The sequence below is a fragment of the Dioscorea cayenensis genome, chromosome 4 (genome assembly GCF_009730915.1).
Source record: "Dioscorea cayenensis subsp. rotundata cultivar TDr96_F1 chromosome 4, TDr96_F1_v2_PseudoChromosome.rev07_lg8_w22 25.fasta, whole genome shotgun sequence".
NCBI lineage: Eukaryota > Viridiplantae > Streptophyta > Magnoliopsida > Dioscoreales > Dioscoreaceae > Dioscorea > Dioscorea cayenensis.
Genome location: NC_052474.1, coordinates 4,503,002 through 4,523,160, shown reverse-complemented (window position 1 = coordinate 4,523,160; position 20,159 = coordinate 4,503,002). Strand labels below are relative to the sequence as shown.

The window sequence follows — 20,159 nt, the reverse complement described above, 5'->3', positions numbered from 1 at the left end:
CTACACTGTTTAATTTTTTTAATTTTAAATAGTCTTCAGTCCCTGATCTTCTGAATCTTCTTTCTCTACAAGAAAATTACTATTATATAATTATTGCAGAAGCATTTTCATCGTAAACCATCCTGCTATAGGAGAATAATAGTTTATTTTCCTCCCAAGAAATGTCGAAGATTTGATTCCCAAAAAGGCATTTTCAGCATGATTTCTGTGGAATTGGAAGCCAAGTACTTATTATTTAAACAACTTTATTCATTTCCAGACTTTATTCAGCAGCATAGTACACAATCAACAAGTAGGAAGCAAGCATGCCCAGAATTAGTTTAGGAAGCATCAGAAAAGAAATCCTGGATCACAATCCGAATAGCAATTGGAATCCTAACTCTGTGATCATCTTTGTCATACCAAGTCAAGCTACCAAATTTATAATCTCCTTGCATCTTAAATACGGCCGTGAATTCCACTTTAAAAGTTTGCACCTTGTGAGTGCAATTGAAGACCAAAACTGGAGGTTCAACAACCATTTCAACACCCACTGGTGACTCAGGGATAGCTTTATATACGGCATTAGTTGAGCCAACATTGGTAACTGTTCTCCAAACAGTGACTGTAGACTTGAGGTTAGGAATGGAGATAGATGGTAAATTCAAGTAGTACAGAGGCTTTGTTGAATCACAAGCATCTGGAATGCCAATTGAACAATTGAAGTACTTGAGATAGTCTTTTGGATCAATATCATAGATGAGACCTGGATCAGCTGCTTTATTGGGGTTGACATGTCCACCACCAAAGTCAAAAGGGTCAGCAAGCTTTCTTGGCAGTCCCTCTGCCTCTATTGGCCATCCATGCTCATTTGTGATTGATGCTACAGTTGACAACATTTAACCAACGTTTTATAATGAACTTTTATAGCCAGAAAGAGAATAAAATAGAATGATTAGGAATGGAGTGTGTCTCACCGGTTGTAACCAATGCTGATTTAATAGCTGCAGGAGACCAAGAAGGATGGAGTGACTTCAAAAGTGCAACAATCCCAGAAATGTGAGGGCATGCCACAGACGTTCCACTTAGAAAATCATAAGAGTCCCGCATTGCGGCCACAATTGAAACTCCAGGTGCGGCAATATCTGGCTATATATTAAAATGAGAACATGTTGTTTAAGAAGCGTTAATATAAAAGATATACTAATAACTTTTTCTCATTGATCAGTTATACCAAAGTTAATTAATTTCGTCAGAGTTTATTTTAAGCATGTTGAAACTATGGAGACTCTCCTATAATAAATACCAGGAGTAACTCCGGGAATAAGGCACTTGGTCCTCTTGATGAGAAGAAGGCAATGTTTGGTGAAGGAACTCTTTGCCCAGCAACATCTCTTGTCAGACTCACCTTGATCATTGGTTTAGTACCTTCCAAACTAAATAAATAAATAAAAACATTAATAAATAAATTTGAACTACATGGAATATTTATGTACATATTTTTTATAAGATAAATATAATTGAAAACAGGATTATCTATCTATCTATATATATAATAATCATTTTTTTTTTGAATAATAGACGACAAACGCAATTTTTTATGAAAATAAACAGTACTAAACAGTACTGGAACCCGAATGTACAATATATGTACAGTATGAGAATAATATAGGAATCCCGGGTAAATAGTATATGAACAGTATATATATAATAATCTTAATACTCAATATGAAACATACACTTTAATCGATGGTTATGTTTACCATAGAAACAAGAAAGGAAGATATCCAACCTGGTAATGTTTCCATATTTTTGGATTTCTCTTGCTATCCCAAAATCCACTATAGCACATATGACAAGATAATTATTGCAGCTTTCAAAAAAGAAAAGTAGGTTGGTGGTGTACATTGCGTATATGATTCCCGCCCCATTTGCTTTAATCACATTATTGGCGGCTATGTAAGGATCATATCGCGGACTGAATGAAATAATCTCCGCAGGTGAACATAGAACAATACTCCCAACAACATCTGTGTTATTTAAAGAATCAACACTGCAACTGCAAAGGAAACACATATTTAGCTTAGAAGAATGATAATTATTATATATAAGTGCTAATTAATTTTCGGTACCTTCCTCCAAAATATAATGGCTTGAAGGAGATATTTGTGGGTTGATAGTAGATTGCTTGACCCTGTAGTGTAGTCAGATACATGAGGATTTCATCACACAGTCAACTATATATATATATTTATAAAGTGGAGTCAACTATATAAATTTATAACTATAAAATCAAATATTAAATATAGCATTTTTTTATTTAAAATAATAATGCATGTGGTGTTGAACTTATTGATCAAAATGGGCATAAGGTGGCATGTTTTGAACATATTAAAAACTTGGAAAACAGTCATGTGGCTCCATTTGTGAGCCCAACTGAGACAACCTAGGTGGTTGTCTCTTTAGGTTTCTCTCTATTGTCATGAATTTGAACATCATTTCGTGGAACGTTAGGGGGCTCGGGAGACCGGCCAAGAAATTTTTAGTCAAGGATTTTTTTGATTTACACTTTGTGGATGTAGTTTGCATCCAAGAATCAAAACTCGAGGATATTAACCAAGCTTGTTGGAGAGCCATTGGCGGCATGAGGTTAGATCAATTTGCTTTTGTGCCTGCCATTGGCTCTTCGGGGGGGATTATAATAGGGTTGAATGGGACACTTAGAAAGGGGAAGGTGCTCTTCACTGGGTCTTTCTGCCTTTCGGTGGAATTTACCAATGTCTCCGATAATTCCCATTGGGTATGCACAACAGTGTACGGACCCAACTATAGACACCTGAAGGAAGTTTTTTGGGAAGAAATAAGATTATGCCAAAGCCGATTTACCTTGGGTTATTTGTGGCGACTTTAACGCTATTTTTTCAGTCAGTGACAAGAATGGGGGTGTCCCCAATCTAGTAGATATCAACTCCGCTCGTAACCTTCTAAATGACCTCAATCTATGTGAACCACCTTTGGTTGGGAGAAAAATTCACACTGGACCAACGGTCAAATCGACTCAACTTGGGTTCGCCTCGATCGTTTTCTTGTTAATCCGACTTGGATCTCTTTTTTCCTAGAGTTCATCAAACAAGCCTCCCGAGATTAGGGATCCGATCATGTTCCTTTAAGGTTGGAAGTCGGTGTTTTTTTCTTCCCTAAGGTCAAGCGCTTGATTCGAGCAAGTGTGGTTCTTGGAGAATAATTTGGGGAACTTATTCAAGAATGGTGGTTGGAGAATGCTCCGGAAGGTTGCGGGGCTTTCATCCTAGCAAAAAAACTCAAGAGACTAAAAGTAAAACTAAGGGAGTGGGCCAAAGTTAGCTTTGGGTCAATAAAATTGAAAAAGCTCGGAATTCTTAATGAACTGGATGGTTTTGATCTCATAAAGGAGATCAGGAGTCTAACTCTTGAGGAGAATCAAAGACAAAATGAGTTGCTTACTTCTCTTAACACCCTACTCAAACAAGAGGAGATATACTGGCGTCAAAGATCTAGAGTCAAATGGGTCAAAGAAGGAGATGAAAACACTAAATTCTTTCATGCTTTTGCGAATGGAAGGCTCAACAGGAATTACATCCCACGACTTCTAGTTAACAACAATTTGGTGGAAGGATCAAAGGAGTTAGAGGCTGAACCTTTGCTAATCATTTTCGATCTTATTTTGGATCAAATGAGGGGTTCCGCTTCTTATTCTCTTGGAACACGCTCTTAAGAGGAAAAAGCAGAGGGTAGATCTCACACCCCTAGAATTCCCATTCTCAAGAGAAGAGATTAAGCAAGCCACATTCGATCTAGGAGCAGACAAAGCCCCGGGACCAGATGGTTTCCCGATTTCTTTCTTCCAAAAATATTGGTCCATCGTGAAAGTGACATTCTCAATCTCCGTCTTTGGATTTTTACGATGGAACGGCTAACTCGGAAAAGAATCAATTGGGCGAGCATTACGCTAATTCCTAAACTTGATAACCCGGAAAAACCCAAGTGATTTTCGGCCAATTAGTCTTATAAATTCTGTTCTTAAAATCCTCTCCAAAATTTTGGCAAATAGACTAAGCAAGATCATCGACTCCATCATTGATCATTCCCAATCCGCTTTCATCAAAGGAAGATGCATTCTTGACAACATCATGGCGGCGGAAGAGCTCATCTTTAGCCTACAAAAAGCGACGCATCAAAGGGCATATAGTTAAAGTTGACTTTGCTAAAGCCTTCGACATGGTAAATTGGGAATTTTTAGTGGAACTTATGCATGCTTATGGTTTTGGATCAAAGTGGATTGGATGGGTCAAAGCAATTCTCCTGTCCTCAAAAGCTAACTTTATTGTAAATGGCGAACAGAATGGATATGTTAGATACCTTCGTGGGCTGAGACAGGGAGATCCACTTTCACCCATTCTCTTTGCCCTAGTTACTGACGTCCTAAGCCTTATGTTCAATCATGCTTTGAACTCAGGGATTTTGTATGGAGTACCTATCGGGAATTGGGGCAAAATGTGCAATTTACAATACGCAGATGACCTGCTAATCGTGACAGCAGGCGGTGTTGAGGACTTGAGAATCATTAAACTCATTCTGTTGCTTTTTCAAGGCATGTCTGGGCTAGCGATCAACTTCCATAAAACATGTTTATTTGAATCCTCAGGTATTCAATTACCTGATAACCATCTAGCAAGGACACTCAACTGTACAAGGGGTACTCTCCCGGTATTTTACCTCGGTGTGCCAATCTCTGGCAAAAGACCTCGTAGGCAAGACTGGGAGATTCTAATTGCAAAAATTCGTTCTAAATTAACTTCTTGGAAATCCAAGCTTTTATCTCTAGGTGGACGACTAACACTCGTCAACTCTGTTCTTTCTGCCGTCCCAACCTATTGGATGTCCATTTTTAGACTTCCCTCTTGGGTTATCAAAGCTATTGATAGGATTAGGAGGGATTTCTTTTGGTCAGGTGCAGAAATTGATAAACCTAAGATGCGTTTAGTCAGTTGGAATCGTATCTGCAGACCCAGAGAACATGGGGGTTGGGGAATTCTAAATTTAGATGACTTCAATCTTGCACTCTTAGGGAAATGGTGGTGGAAATTTACCACCGGAGTACCTTGGTGTGGAAGAGAGATAATTCTTTATAATTATTTCCAAAATTCCCCGCTTTGGAATCTCCATAATCGCCCCCCACAAAGAAGGTCATTTATCTGGAATGGCCTCTTACAATGTCTTCCTGCCTTTAGAAATTGTATTTCTTCAATTGTACACAATGGGGACTCCACTCTTTTTTGGCTTGATAAATGGGTGGAGAATCGTGCGCCAATGTTACTTTGGCCAGAGCAGTTCATCCTCTCCAATCGCCCCTTTGATACAGTTCAAAATCTGGCTCATTTATTACAATCTCCTTGGTTCGTAGACGGGACTCTCTCTACAATTGGGCTCTTAAGTAGCAGTGTCCCAAACACACATGGTTTGAGAGATAGCAAAAAGTGGAGTCTTACGGCAAATGGAAGATACACAGTCAAATCGTTCTACGGTTTTCTTAGACACGGGGGGGGTCATGTGTAAGACCACCAATTTGATTTGGAAGAGTCCTTGTCCAAAAAAAATTTGTGTGTTTAGTTGGCTAGCTTGGGACAATAGTATCCTCACTCTAGATAAGCTGGCAGCACGAGGATGTAACAGACTCCCCACTGCAACATGTGTTATGTGTAACGCAGGCATTGAAACTGTTGATCACTTATTCTTTTCCTGCCCATTTGCCACGTTTATCTGGAATTCTCTCATTCCAATTTTTCGATTACCGTCACCTCCACAGTCAGTTCATGCTCTTTGGGGATCTTGGAGGCCCAAACTCTCTTCTCATGTGAGAGATGCGGGGGACCTCATTATCCGTGCTTTAATGTGGAACATTTGGCTAGAAAGAAATGCTCGCATTTTTAGGGATACATACTCTGCATGTAAATCTGTATTATGCAAATGTATTCATATGTTTCTACTTTGGTTGAATGCAGTACCAGATAAAAAGAAGCCAAGATTGGAGGATTCAGCGATGTCTGCTAAACGCAGCCTGGACTTCCTGAATGACCAGCCAAGATCCGGCGAGGAAGACAAAGCTGAGTAGTCAGTGATTTTTTGACCCTAACCTTTGGGTGGGTTAGGGGTCTTGTTATGTTATTTTGTTTCGACCTTGTTATCTTGTACTTTGTTTTTGCTCCACTTCTAGTGGATGTTGTTTGGACTTATTTTCAGTTAATGCATGTGGTTTATCCACTTTTTTTCAATTGTGATTTATACACTTCAATTATCAAAGATATTTGATTTAATTAATAAAACACATCGTTACGAATGGTGTGTTTTATAAAAATTTTTATTAGACAAAATTTGAAACACGCCAAATATAATAGTGTGAAAAAAAATATATTAATAAATTAATAAATTATCTATTTAAAAAAAAACAAAATAAAAAACAAAAAAAACACTTCAATTACGAAAGACATTTGATCTAATTAATAAAACGCATCATTACAAATGATGTGTTTTATAAAGATTTTTATTAGATAAAATTTGAAACACGCCAAACATAGTAGTGTTAAAAAAAAAAAAAAATTGATTATGAGAATTTATTTAGGAGAGTATAGTGTGATCAATTTTTGGTGATGTATCTATTTCTTAAGTATGATTGTCCATTTTATCAAAATATCATACACATTACACACTCGTTCGTGCAATTGTTGGAGGATAAATAATCTCTTATGCTTATAAGTCAAAAGTTTGGTTTTCTCGTGATTAAAATACAATGAATCTGTGTGTAAATGTACCTTACCCATATATTATATATAATAATAATAATAATAATAAAAGAAACTAATAATATGAATTTCACATGCTATGCTTTGTTGATGGATGATCAGAATAGGCGAAACCAGAGTAGTACGTTCAAGGACACATATAATAGCAATTAGCAATTATAATGATAAAGACGTACCACCAACTTCTGACCATTTCCGAGAGTGATGACGGTAGGGAAAGAGCGATCAATGGTGGAAGCCGCCACAGTGATCACCCATGGAAGTTCATTGATTAAATTCCGCGTAGCTGGACCCCCATTCCCGCCTGCAAAAACAAGAGTAATCCCTTTCGCCACCGCATTCAAAGAACCCTCAAGGTACCCTTTTCCTCCAACCGGACCAATCGACAAAGATAGCACGTCAACCCCATCGTGTATCGCATCATCTATGGCTTTCAACACTGCCGCCTCAGAGCAATCTCCATTGCTTCCCCAGCACGTTTTGTATATCGCCAACCGCGCGCGCGGTGCTCCTCCACGCGCTGCACCCGCAGCCAGACCGTGCGCGCTCACGTTCCTCACAAGAACCCCCGCGGCTGTCGACGCTGTGTGCGTTCCATGATTGTTGAAGGCTCTGGCAGATAAGTACTCTTCTTTGAGTTGCTCTGGATCCACACCCATTGTGTACCACCGAGCTCCGATGATTTTTCGGTTACAATTGCTGCTATTGAAGGCTTGTCCAGTCTGGCAAATTCCTTTCCATCGTGATGGTATTGGCCCCAAATCAGCATCGCTGAAGCTCGGAGACTCTGGCCATATCCCTACACATTACATATATTTGATCAAATTGGTGAGGCCTAAGTTTTGCACGGAAGTATATATTAATTAGTTGATATACCAGTATCAACCATTCCAATTATGATGTCTTCTCCCTGGTGACTGTCATGTAGCAGTCCTTTTGGTTCGTTGTAGTGTAATCCAAGGTAGTCCCAACTTCTTGTGGTTTGAATTTTATAGGTTCGGCTTGGCCTGATGCTCATTACTTCCGGTAACTCTGTTTTGTATGCATAAATCCAACTTATAAGTTTAGAAAAAAAGCCAAATCATGATCAGGAATAGGATAATATTGATTTTTAAGAACCTCCGATAGTTTTTGCCTGAGATTCTGTAAGCATTGCTGCAAAGCCTGAGAACCCATGCTTGTAATTGTAGAGAATGGAACTCAGAGCTTCCTCCTTGCTGTCAATATGGAGATCTTGTAATTAACTTCAGTGTCTGCTTATTAAATGGATTGAGAATGAACCAAATAAGTTATGTACCTTCCCAGCTGTGCAGTGAGCATGTCATGGTGATCTGCAGCCACAACATTCGGATCCTCATGTTGCTTCTCTCCCAAGTACACAACATACAACTACAAAATTAAGCAAAATCAGTGAGTATAGATATAATAAACATTAATCCCAAGAAATAAGAATGAGAGAAATTAAAAACACTTACTTTGCTTGAAGCTTCAGCTTTCAAATGCAAAAGGTTCAGACTACTCAGAGTGATTAATGCAAGAAGGTAGAGAGATTGAGGAGAAGATTGGAGGGTCATTTTTGGCTTTGGATCAACTTAGCTTTACATCTACTCATACTTATAGTCACATTAAACAAGTAATTAACCTGATACACGTGCCTCTAAGTGGATCAAACAGCCTAGTTTCAGAGTCTATTTTGTTTTTGAGAAATATGGAGATGATAAGATCATGTGGTTCAGAGTCAACTGTAGAAAATGGTGAATCAGGGTTCTAGATGTTCAGATTGTTATCTAAAGTCTATACTGATGAATAACATCAAACTTCGTATTTAGTAGTTGGGCTCCAAGTTTCCAATGATTCTGCTTTTTTTTCTTCTTTTTTGAAAAAGAAAAAACTTTAAAAAAAAATATAAAAAATGTCTACAAGCCAATTCAGAGACGGCAACTAGGACTTGTTGGGGTTTAAATGCAAAAGAAAAACCTGCTTCATTTTATTTATTTTATTTTATTTTATTTTATTTTTTACCAATACAGTAAGATTGTTAGTCAAATGGATATGAGCCTATTAAGGAATATGTGCATAGGGTGAGAATTAAACGTCCAATCCATATACCTTCATTTAGTGACACATGATGTGAGTTATAAACTCAAACCCACAATAAGAAATCTGTTTATTAGTCATATCTAGTAAAGTTTGAATGCGAAATACTTGAAAGTTTTACATTCATTTTTTTTTGTAGTGAGGCCAATGCTACTTGACTCCGAACTTTTGGCTACTAAAGTTATTTTCAATTAGCATTGAAAATAATGAAAAGTTATGTAACATTAAAGTAATTTTTATTGCGACAATTAAAGAATTTCGACGTTTGTCTAAGTAGGTCTGAGATGCCAGACGGCTCCTTTCGTTTACTTAGTTTTTTTTCTCTGCTTGCTCTGTTTTTTTACTTATTTCCCTGCTCCTCCTCACCTCTGGTAAGAGTTGGCTTTATCCTTGTACCTTCGTTTTTAGTTCAATAAATCTGTGATTTATCCACATTTAATTAAAAAAAAAAAAAAAAATTTGAACGAATCACACATTGTATTTAAACATTAATCGTGTATTGGAAAGGAATTAAACTCTCACTCACTTATATATATAAGTCAAATGTTTTATTGCTCGGTTATTACGATGTTGGTGACATGTAAGATTATGATTGATCGTTTATGACATGATGGCCGGGCTTTAATATTATTCCAATGGACAATAATTCAATATGATAATGACTTGGTAGATGTTGATTTGCCTAACCAAACCAAAGAATGATATAATTGACTTCATCCACTCTCAAATCTATTAATCATCCGCCCTGGTGTGTATTTATTTTATTTTATTTTATTTTTACAAAGGGAATAGGTAAGAGATGTGTGTAATTAAAGTTATTATTTTATACGTTGTTTCTTTGGGTTATTGAGATATTTACAAAAATTTCAAAACTCCCACAAAATTAATTTTTTAAATAAAAACAAATAAATCATAATTTTATTGATAATGGAAACTATACACAACTTTTGTGAAGTTATTTCGCGTCATCTTTCTTCTCCTTCAAATGACCTAAATTAGTGTTGTTAACCATTCAAATCATATGAATATTTCTTCTAGCTATTCAGATACAAACTAATCAATAATATGAAAATTTTATGCTAACTATGCATGTAAGAGAATGCATATAGTTATATTTAAACAAGATAAATAAAGATCTCTGTGATTAGCAGTTCTGTATACAAGCAACACATGTAAACAATAAAAGAAAAATGGGCTAGCGTGGTCCTTGGAGTCTTTTCATTTGACTAGTGCCCAAGCAACACAGATATGTAAACAAAAATATATATATATATATATATGGGTTAGCGTGCACTTGTAGTCTCTGTATTTTGACAATATTGTTTATTTTATATTGTCTGCAGTTTCTGATCATGTGAATCTTCTTTTCTATGTCAAACAAAAAAAATGTGTGATTATTTGAGAAATACGCTAGTCATAGATTATGAGGAATTGAGCACAAAATAAACATCATTTAAACAACTTTATTCATCTCCAGACTTTCTTTTGAAGCATTACCACATCATCAACAAGAAGGAAGCAAGTTTATCCATAATCATTTTAGGAGGTGTCTGCAAAGAAATCTTGGATCACTATTCGAGCAGCGATTGGCATCCTCACACTGTGGCCATCTTTATCATACCAAGTCAAACTACCAAATGTGTAATCTCCTTGCAGCTTGACGGTGGCCGTGAATTCCACTTTAAAAGTTAGCACCTTATGAGTAACATTGAAGACCAAAATTGAAGGCTCAACAACCATTTTAACACCCACTGGAGACTCAGGGATAGATTCATATACAGCATCAGTTGAGCCAACATTAGTGACTGTTCTCCAAATAGTGAGTGTATTCTTGAGGTTGGGAATGGAGATAGATGGTAAGTTCAAGTAGTACAAAGGCTTTGTTGAATCACAAGCATCTGGAATGCCAATTGAACAATTGAAGTAATTGAGGTAGTCTTTTGGATCAATATCAAAGATGAGACCTGGATCGGCTGCTCTATTGGGGTTGACATGCCCACCACCAAAGTCAAAAGGGTCAGCAAGCTTTCTTGGCAGTCCCTCTGCCTCTATTGGCCATCCATACTCATTGTTGATTGATGCTTCAGTTTATAAAAAAAAAATCATGAAGAGAATTGGTGAATTTTTATGGCTAGAAAGAGAATAAAATAGCACTATCAGGGATGAAGTAAGTCTGACCAGTTGTAACCAATGCTGATTTAATAGCTGCAGGAGACCAAGAAGGATGGAGTGACTTCAATAGTGCAACAATGCCGGAAATATGAGGGCATGCCATGGACGTTCCGCTATCAAAATGGTAAGAGCTTCCTATTGCTGCCAAGATTGTAACTCCAGGCGCGGCAATATCAGGCTATCCAAAGGAACACAAGTTAGTAGTAGAGTACTAATGCATGAGGATAGTAACAGATTTTTTCTATATTTTTCTATATGTTTTGTACCTTAAGCAATTGGGGGAATATGATGCTTGGCCCTCTTGATGAGAAAGCGGCAATATTTGGTGAAAGAACTGTTGGCCCGTTAACATCTTTTGTTGGGCTTACTTTGATCAATGATTGAACACTGTCCACACAAAGAGAAAAAAAATTATGTGTCAAAGGTGTAAACCTCTTTTATTTTGGTGGCATCGTTAATAAATCATTCCAAACACACCAATTTTTTTATTATTATGTGTCAATTATATATGTACGAGAAAGTCAAGTGTCTTAATTATTAGACTATTGTTGCAATGGTCAATAGTGTAGATTTAATAAATAAAAAAAATCTTTCATCATTGATGTGCATATATAGTATAGTATGAATCAATACTTATTAAAAAAAAAATTGGAAAAAAAATAATTTTTAAATCAAATTTTAAAACTTAACTTTTTAGTAAAAACTAATAACTCTTCTAAATAGAATCTTTTTTATACGGATAGAAAAATTGATGATAAAAAGAAAAAAAGTTCATACCTTGTTTGATAGTAGTTTAGTATTTGATTAGCTATCTCAAAATCTACGACAGCACATACAAGAAAGCCATTACATCCTTCAAGAACATAGAGTATGTTGGTGGTGTATTGTGCATAAATAACACCTGCACCATTTGCCGCAATAACATTGTTTACGTTCGTAACCAAATCTGATCTTGGATTCATAGAAGTAATATCCGAAGGTGTATAACATAAAACAACACTCCCATTAACTTCGGTCTTATTCAAAGAATCTCTGCTGCAACTGCACATATACCATCATGTTTAGGTTTTGAGAATGACAAATTAAAACATTAACAACAGCATTAACATTAATAATATTAACACTGTTGCAATTGCACACAATCAACAATTAAGCGGTTTATTGGAAGCCTGGTCCCGTTAAAACCCTTCGTAAGTGATGAGAATTCGAATTACGAATGAAGACACAAACGAAGACACATTTCTGGGAATGTGAGTATGGGTTCCAGCCAGGGCTGTGCACGGTCCAAAACCGGACCGGACCGGTTAAACGGTTTCTTTATTATTGGAACCGGACCGAACCAAATAACAGAGAAAACCGGACCGGTCCAAACCGTTTTGGACCGGTCCGGTCCGGTTTGGACCGTTTTGGACCAATTTGGTCCAATCTGGTTCGGTCCCGGTTTTTATGAATTAAAATTAAATTAATAGAGTGGCCATTTAATATATAGAGTTAAAAACAAACAATCAGCTTCATTAGCAATAGAAAATTTACATATATATATAGAGAGAGAGAATTTAAGGTAAAAATAACTAAACAGGGCAAACCGGTCTGGTCCGATTTGGACCGCGGTTCCAAAAACTGGAACCGGACCGGTCTAGAACCGGTTTCAAAACCGGACAGGACCGGTTAATAACGAAACCGGTTGGAACCGGACTGGCGGTTAAAAAAAAAACCGGTCCGGTCCGGTTTACGGTTTAACCGGTTTTTTTGAACAGCCCTAGTTCCAGCCCTCATATGTGCACAGACCCCACCCCACTTATTTCTCCAAGACTTGTGCATACTCATGTCTTTCTTAGCAGTCTAGCTGCTCATCTTGGCAAAATAATAATAATAATAATAATAATAATAATAATAATAATAATAATCTTTTACTTCCAATACCTGCCCCCATAAACTAATTGTTTGAAAGTTTCTTTCCCACCTTCGTAATTTATTCCTTGGCCCTAGACAAAAAAAAATTATAATCACATAATTAAAGATTATAATATATATATATATATATTAAAAATAATTTTAAAAAAAGGCACGTACGTGAAAATATTGACCATTTCCAAGGGTGATGAGAGTAGGAAAAGAACGATCGATCGTAGAAGCTGCAACAGTGAGCACCCACGGAAGAGCATTGTCAATTGTCTGCATAGATGGGCCATCATTCCCACCTGCGAAAACAAGGGTAATCCCCTTCACCACTGCATTCAAAGAACCCTCAGGGTACCCATTTCCTCCAAGGGATAAAGATAGCACGTCAACTCCATCATGTATCGCATCGTCTATGGCTTTAAGCACCGCAGCCTCAGAGCAACTTCCACTGCTTCCCCAGCATGATTTGTATATAGCCAACCTCGCTCGCGGTGCTCCTCCACGTGCTGCACCAGAAGCCAGTCCATGCACACTCACATTTCCCACGAGAACACCAGCAGCTGTGGACGCTGTGTGTGTTCCATGACCGTTGGAGTCTCTGGGTGATAAGTGTTGGTATATTGACTGAAGACCATCAGTGAATAGAAGAGATTTTGGATGTATTGGGTTCTGATGTGAAGGCTGCTTATCAAAATCTCAGAGAGGATACAGCCAATCTATAAGAAGATGTTTCATACAGTGTGTGATGCCCATCCTTTAATGTTTTGGAGGCTGATGCCATAGTACGTTTATTAGTAGATTTAGACTTGTTGTGGGCCACTCTATTGTTGGAATGTTTTGTTAATGTATGTGCTGTTCTAGCACTAGATATATGTATCTATTTTGCTGAACTTTTCTTTTCTATGCCAGTGAAGTTATTCAGTGTGTTTTGTGATACTCTCTTTGTTCTTAGTTCCCTTCATCTCACTCTTGCATCCTCATCTTATCTGCTCCATTTGTGTTGTGAGAACAGTGGTATCAGAGCTCTTCACTCGATCCACCTGTGTGTTGTTCTACCTCTTGGCTGTGTTCTAAAGCTGCAAACATGGCTGCAAATGGTATGCCCCCTTTACCAATGTTCGATGGTGAAGACTATGGAGCTTGGAGTATCATGATGAGAACGTTGTTTCGGTCTCAAGACTTGTGGGATTTGATTGAGAAGGGAATCCCAGAAGGTGAAGATGAGGCAAGGATGAAGGAGCACAAGAAGAGAGACTCAAAGGCTCTCTACTTGATCCAGCAAGCAGTGAATCGCAAGGTATTCTCTCGCATAGAGGCAGTTGAGACAGCAAAAGCGGCATGGGATCGTTTGAAACGACATTATCAAGGTGACCCCAAGCTAACGGCAGTGAAGTTGCAAGGACTGCGACAAGGTTTTGAAAACCTCAAGATTAAGAACAATGAGAGTGTCGAAGACTTCATTACTCGCGTTGAAGAGATGGTGAACGAAATGAAGAGGCTTGGAGACACTATCTCTGAAGCTATGGTGGTCGGCAAGGTGTTGAGAAGCATGGGGGCCAAGTTTAATCATGTAGTGACGGCGATTGAAGAGTCCAAGGACATTACTAAGCTAACCTTGGATGTTCTTACAGGATCTTTGAAGGCTCATGAATCAAGGCTGGTCAGTCAAGCTGATCAAGTTGAAGAAAAGGTTCTCCATGTCAAATCAGAACCGTCATCATCATGGGAATCTGGTCGGTTCCCACCAAGAGGAAGAGGAAGGGGCTCATTCAGAGGTTCTGGACGAGGGAGAGCGAGAGGAAGAGGAACGGAGCAGAAGCAGAAAGGAAATGAACAAAAAGGGTATAGAAGCAGTATTCAATGTTATCAGTGCAAAAGGTTTGGTCACATTAAAGCTAACTGTTGGTTCAAAGAGAAACCAACAGACAAAGATGTTACTCTATTAACTGAAGAAAAGGAGGAGGTAACCAACATCTTCATGGCTCATTGTGAAGGAGAGAAAGGTACAAATTCAGTTTGGATAATTGATAGTGGCTGTTCAAATCATATGACAGGCTTGAAGGAGTTGTTTGAAACACTTGATGAATCACAAAAGCATAGTGTCCGACTGGGAGATGATAAAGAAATCTCAGTAGAAGGAAGAGGTACAGTTGCTATCAGAGGAGAGGATGGGAGAGTGAAGATGCTGCACAATGTACAATATGTTCCTGGGCTCGCTCATAATCTGCTCAGCGTTGGCCAGCTTCTTTCCAAGGGTTTTTCAGTTGTGTTTGAAGATAATTGTTGCTCTATATTGGAAGAAAAATCAAGGGAATGTGTGGTCAAAGTAAGAAGAACAAATAATAATATGTTCTCGTTGGATCTTGTTAGCTCTGGGAGTGCTAAGGTGGCTGTAAAAAAAAACCTGAACGAATCCATGGTGTGGCATCAGAGGTTTGGGCACTTGAACCATCAGAGTTTGAAGCAATTAAAATCAAAAGACATGGTGACGGGGCTGCCGGAGATTGGCAATCTGGATCCGTGTGATGACTGCGTTCTCGGAAAACATGTGAGAAATTCATTCGGCCATGAGTCTGGAAAATCCAGGAGATCCAATGAGAAGCTACAACGTGTCCACATGGACGTGTGTGGTCCTATGCACGTTGCATCAGTGGGAGGGAACCGTTACTTTCTTCTATTGGTTGATGACTACACAAGGATGACATGGATCTATTTTCTCCAATCAAAGGGAGATGTTTTTGAATGCTTCCTTAAATTTCAAGCTTTAGTTGAGAGAGAAGCTGAGAAAAAGATCAAGTTTTTGCGTTCAGATCGTGGTGGAGAATTTCTCTCTCGCGCTTTCAATGATCACTGTGATAAGTGTGGAATACAGCGAGAACTGACGACGCCTTATACTCCACAACATAACGGCACTGTTGAACGGAAGAACCGGACCGTCGTGGAGAAGGCACGCTGTCTTCTGAAGAGTAGTGCATTACCAATGGCGTTTTGGGCTGAAGCTGCTTCTGCAGCAGTCTACCTTGGCAACATTTCTCCAACTGAACCACTCCCCGACAAGACTCCATATGAGCAGTGGACAGGTGTGAAGCCAACAGTGAAGCATTTGAAGGTGTTTGGATGCTTGGGATTTGTTCAAATTCCTTCTCAAAGGCGCCATAAGCTAGAAGACAAATCTGAGAAAAGTATTTTCATAGGATACTGCCTGAAAACTAAAGCCTACAAGATGTACAATCCCAATACTGGCAAAGTTCTGCTAAGTAGGGATGTTGTCTTTAGGGAAGATGCTCGTTGGGATTGGGGTAGCGGAAACAATACACGTTCGGTGTATGTATGGGATGATGCATTCCCAGTTGAACCAAGTTGTGTTTCACCACAATCGAACACAAATCAAGGAGGTGAAAATGATCTTCAAGTAGAGCAAATCACTCATTCACAATCTTCCGAAGCTGCAGAAATTCCCAATCGAGCACCAGCAAATCATGTGAACACATCTGAAGACGACTCTCCTCCTCGCAGAACAAGACAGCTAAGTGATATTTACAGCAATTGTTCTTTTGCCTTACTTGTTGCTGACCCTATAACCTATGAGGATGCTGCAAAGTGTGTTGAATGGCAGGTGGCCATGGCAGATGAAATGGAAGCAATTAATCGCAATGAGACCTGGTCCTTGGTGGATAAACCAGAAAATAAGAAGATCATTGGACTGAAATGGATCTTCAAGACCAAGTACAAGGCAAGTGGAGAAATTCTGAAACATAAGGCAAGAATTGTGGCCAAGGGCTATACCCAACAGTTGGGCATAGATGTTGATGAAGTGTTTGCACCAGTGGCCCGTATGGAAACAATCAGATTTTTATTTGCTTTGGCAGCTCAAAAGGGGTGGATGTTGTTTCATTTGGATGTAAAATCTGCGTTCTTAAATGGGGAAATTGCCGAGGAGGTATATGTCGAACAACCAACTGGATTTGAGGTAGAAGGGTAGCAACACATGGTGTACAAACTAAAAAAGGCCCTTTATGGTTTAAAGCAGGCTCCCAGAGCCTGGTATAGTAAAATTGACTCATATTTTGCTCAACAAGGTTTCAAGAGAAGTGAGAATGATCATACATTGTACCGAAGAGATGAAGGAAATGAGGATGTATTGCTGGTATGTATTTATGTTGATGATATTGTTTGTTTGAGCTCATCTCTTGATCTGATCACAGTGTTCAAGGAAGAAATGAAGAAACAGTTTAGCATGACTGATCTTGGTTTACTAAGCTACTTTCTTGGAATGGAAGTGGTCCAAGACAAAAATGGTGTTTTCATTTCACAACGGAAATATGTCCAGGATCTTTTGAAGATGTTCAATATGAACAATTGTAAGTCGTCTCCAACTCCTATGATCACAAGTGACAAGTTACAGGCTGATGATGGATCAGGCAACTCAGACGCAAAAAGATATAGGAGCTTGGTTGGGCGCTTAATATATCTATCTCACACCAGACCCGACATAGCGTTCGCTGTGGGTGTGCTATCAAGGTACATGTCCAAGCCCTCCAAAGTTCATGCAGGTGCAGGGAAGCGAGTGTTGAGATACCTCGCTGGAACAGTGGATTTTGGGTTGAATTATACTCGTTGCACTGAATGCAAATTGGAGGGTTTCTCTGACAGCGATTGGGGAGGAAGTTTGGAAGACAGAAAGAGCACTTCGGGGGTTGTGTTCAACTTGGGTTCAGCTGCTGTGTCCTGGATGTCAAAGAAGCAGGAGGTGATCGCCATGTCGACAACTGAAGCCGAGTATGTTGCTGTTTCTTCTGCAGCATGTCAGTGTTTGTGGCTTAAGAAATTGATGAAGGATTGTGATCTAGAAGTTAATGAAGCAACTGAGATATGGTGTGACAACATGTCTACTATTGCCATTGCCAAGAATCCAATGCATCATGGCAGGACTAAACATATTGATATAAAGTTTCACTTCATCCGAAATCTGATTGGAGATGGGATTATATCACTGAAGTACTGTAGAACTGATGAGCAGCTTGCTGATCTGCTCACCAAGCCACTCTCTGTTCAGAAGCATAATATGTTGAGGAGTCAATTGGGTTTGTGCTGTCTTCAGTCAAGGGGAGGAAATGTTGGTATATTGACTGAAGACCATCAGTGAATAGAAGAGATTTTGGATGTATTGGGTTCTGATGTGAAGGCTGCTTATCAGAATCTCAGAGAGGATACAGCCAATCTATAAGAAGATGTTTCATACAGTGTGTGATGCCCATCCTTTAATGTTTTGGAGGCTGATGCCATAGTACGTTTATTAGTAGATTTAGACTTGTTGTGGGCCACTCTATTGTTGGAATGTTTTGTTAATGTATGTGCTGTTCTAGCACTAGATATATGTATCTATTTTGCTGAACTTTTCTTTTCTATGCCAGTGAAGTTATTCAGTGTGTTTTGTGATACTCTCTTTGTTCTTAGTTCCCTTCATCTCACTCTTGCATCCTCATCTTATCTGCTCCATTTGTGTTGTGAGAACAATAAGTACTCTCCTTTGAGGTCCTCTGAGTCCACATCATTGGTGTACCATCGAGCTCCTATGATTTTTCGGCTACAATTGCTGGCACTGAAGGTGACTCCAGTCTGGCAAATGCCTTTCCATCGTGATGGTATCGGCCCAAAACCGGCATCGCTGAAGCTTGGAGACTCTGGCCATATACCTATTTAAGTATATGTGTGTGCAGTGTGTGATCAAATTGTTATTAGGCCTTAAATAGTTTTGAAAGAATTATGAAGTTGTAAATATTTCACCAGTATCAACCATTCCTATTATGATATCTTCTCCAAGATGACTATCATGCAGCAGTCCCTTCGGTTGGTTGTAGGATAGTCCAAGATAGTCCCAGCTTCGAGTTGTCTGAATTTTATAGACGCGGCTTGGCCTAACGCTCATTACACCAGGCAGCTCTTGTATGAATCCAGATTATATATATATAAGCTTTTGGTGATTTAAAATGATAATGGATGTTGTACTGATAGCTAGAGAAGTTCACATATGCAAGACAACAAATAGTTTGAGTACCTGCAATATCTTTTGACTGAGACTCCGTGAGCATTGCTGCGAAGCCCGAAAACCCATGCTTGTAGTTGTATAGGATGGAACTCATAGCTTCCTCCTTGCTGTCCAATATATACATAGAGAGAGAGAGAGAGAGAGAGAGAGAGAGAGAGAGAGAGAGAGAGATGGAAGGGTTTAAAATTAACTTGAGTAAAGAATTAAAGCTTTAATAGCTAGCTAAAGTTATTTACCTTCCAAGTAAAGAGGTGAGCATGTCATGGTGAGTTGCAGTCACTACTTTCGGATCTTCCTGTTGCTTCTCTCCCAGGTACACAATATACAGCTGAAAATTGGCCAAAATCATTTTAGTTTGGATATGATTAACACTAATCCCAAGTGACAAACATGAAAATAAAACAAACACTTACTTTGCTTGAAGCTTCAGCCTTTAAATACAAAATGTTGAAGAAACTGAGAGTGATGAATGCAAAAAGACAGAGAGAGAAATAAGAAGATTGGATGGCCATTTGAGGCATTGGATAAGCAATAGGTTTAGTTTGGCGCATACTTATACTCACACTAAATTAACTAGCAATGAGTAAGACTTGCAAACGTTTATCGAGCTACTCCCATTTAGATAGAGTCAATACTAAAAATTAGTAAATAAAAATTTTTAGATGTTTAGATGAGGCAGAGGACATATACCTACTACCATGGGAAGTCTACTTTCCTATAAAGAATAAATGTCGTCTACTATAGTTGCGCCTGGAAATAATCTTTTTTATTTCACATTTAACTCCTTCAAGAAATTTTTTTTTTTTTGAAAAAAGAGAATAATAATCTATATTAGTTATGTTTACAAGTTCTCAATGGCTTAACGAAGCATTAACCAAATCAAACCCTGCAGCTAGGACTTCTTCAAAATATTGATAATGCAATATTTTTCTACTTGTTTAAGCCAAAGATTAATTTTAAGTTATGACTAAACCCAACCTACCGGGAGTTTTTTTTATTCTTTTTATGCACTAATTTCTAAAGTTGACCAGGTACTAATGCATTGAAAGTTAACCAACATCAATGGTGACTTATGAACAGTACTAATGCATGAGTTGCTTTTTTGTCTTAACTGGGGTTAT

At 38.4% G+C, this 20,159-nt stretch overlaps 2 protein-coding genes across 2 annotated transcripts; both read right to left on the bottom strand.

Annotated features, from left to right (window-relative positions):
• Positions 1 to 27: 27 nt before the first annotated feature.
• LOC120258860 (subtilisin-like protease SBT3.5) lies at positions 28 to 9,359 on the bottom strand. The gene is made up of 10 exons (XM_039266312.1): positions 8,294 to 9,359; positions 8,116 to 8,207; positions 7,938 to 8,035; positions 7,695 to 7,850; positions 6,995 to 7,617; positions 2,112 to 2,173; positions 1,772 to 2,038; positions 1,286 to 1,415; positions 957 to 1,128; positions 28 to 862 (listed from the first exon to the last, which is right to left on the bottom strand). Exons 1-10 carry the CDS (start codon positions 8,390 to 8,392, stop codon positions 321 to 323), a joined length of 2,241 nt encoding a protein of 746 aa, XP_039122246.1. The 5' UTR covers positions 8,393 to 9,359; the 3' UTR covers positions 28 to 320.
• Positions 9,360 to 10,407: 1,048 nt separating this feature from the next.
• LOC120258579 (subtilisin-like protease SBT3.6) lies at positions 10,408 to 19,312 on the bottom strand. Its single transcript, XM_039266039.1, has 11 exons — positions 19,275 to 19,312; positions 19,048 to 19,145; positions 18,777 to 18,932; positions 18,514 to 18,685; positions 14,125 to 14,128; positions 13,161 to 13,598; positions 13,011 to 13,072; positions 11,865 to 12,128; positions 11,354 to 11,474; positions 11,094 to 11,265; positions 10,408 to 10,996 (listed from the first exon to the last, which is right to left on the bottom strand). The coding sequence occupies exons 1-11, from the start codon at positions 19,295 to 19,297 to the stop codon at positions 10,455 to 10,457; spliced, it is 2,052 nt and encodes a 683-aa protein (XP_039121973.1). The 5' UTR covers positions 19,298 to 19,312; the 3' UTR covers positions 10,408 to 10,454.
• Positions 19,313 to 20,159: the final 847 nt, after the last annotated feature.

What these genes read in the sequence shown, in the direction of transcription:
- LOC120258860 (XM_039266312.1), bottom strand. Translation starts at nt 8,392, where the DNA reads ATGACCCTCCAATCTTCTCCTCAATCTCTCTACCTTCTTGCATTAATC. An exon ending in AATTGGAATGGTTGATACTG is followed by an intron (nt 7,618 to 7,694) that starts GTATATCAACTA and finishes TGTAATGTGTAG; the next exon opens with GGATATGGCCAGAGTCTCCG. An exon ending in CCATTATATTTTGGAGGAAG is followed by an intron (nt 2,039 to 2,111) that starts GTACCGAAAATT and finishes TTTCCTTTGCAG; the next exon opens with TTGCAGTGTTGATTCTTTAA.
- LOC120258579 (XM_039266039.1), bottom strand. Translation starts at nt 19,297, where the DNA reads ATGCTCACCTCTTTACTTGGAAG. An exon ending in GAAATGGTCAATATTTTCAC is followed by an intron (nt 13,073 to 13,160) that starts GTACGTGCCTTT and finishes TTTTTTGTCTAG; the next exon opens with GGCCAAGGAATAAATTACGA. An exon ending in CAATTAGTTTATGGGGGCAG is followed by an intron (nt 12,129 to 13,010) that starts GTATTGGAAGTA and finishes GTATATGTGCAG; the next exon opens with TTGCAGCAGAGATTCTTTGA.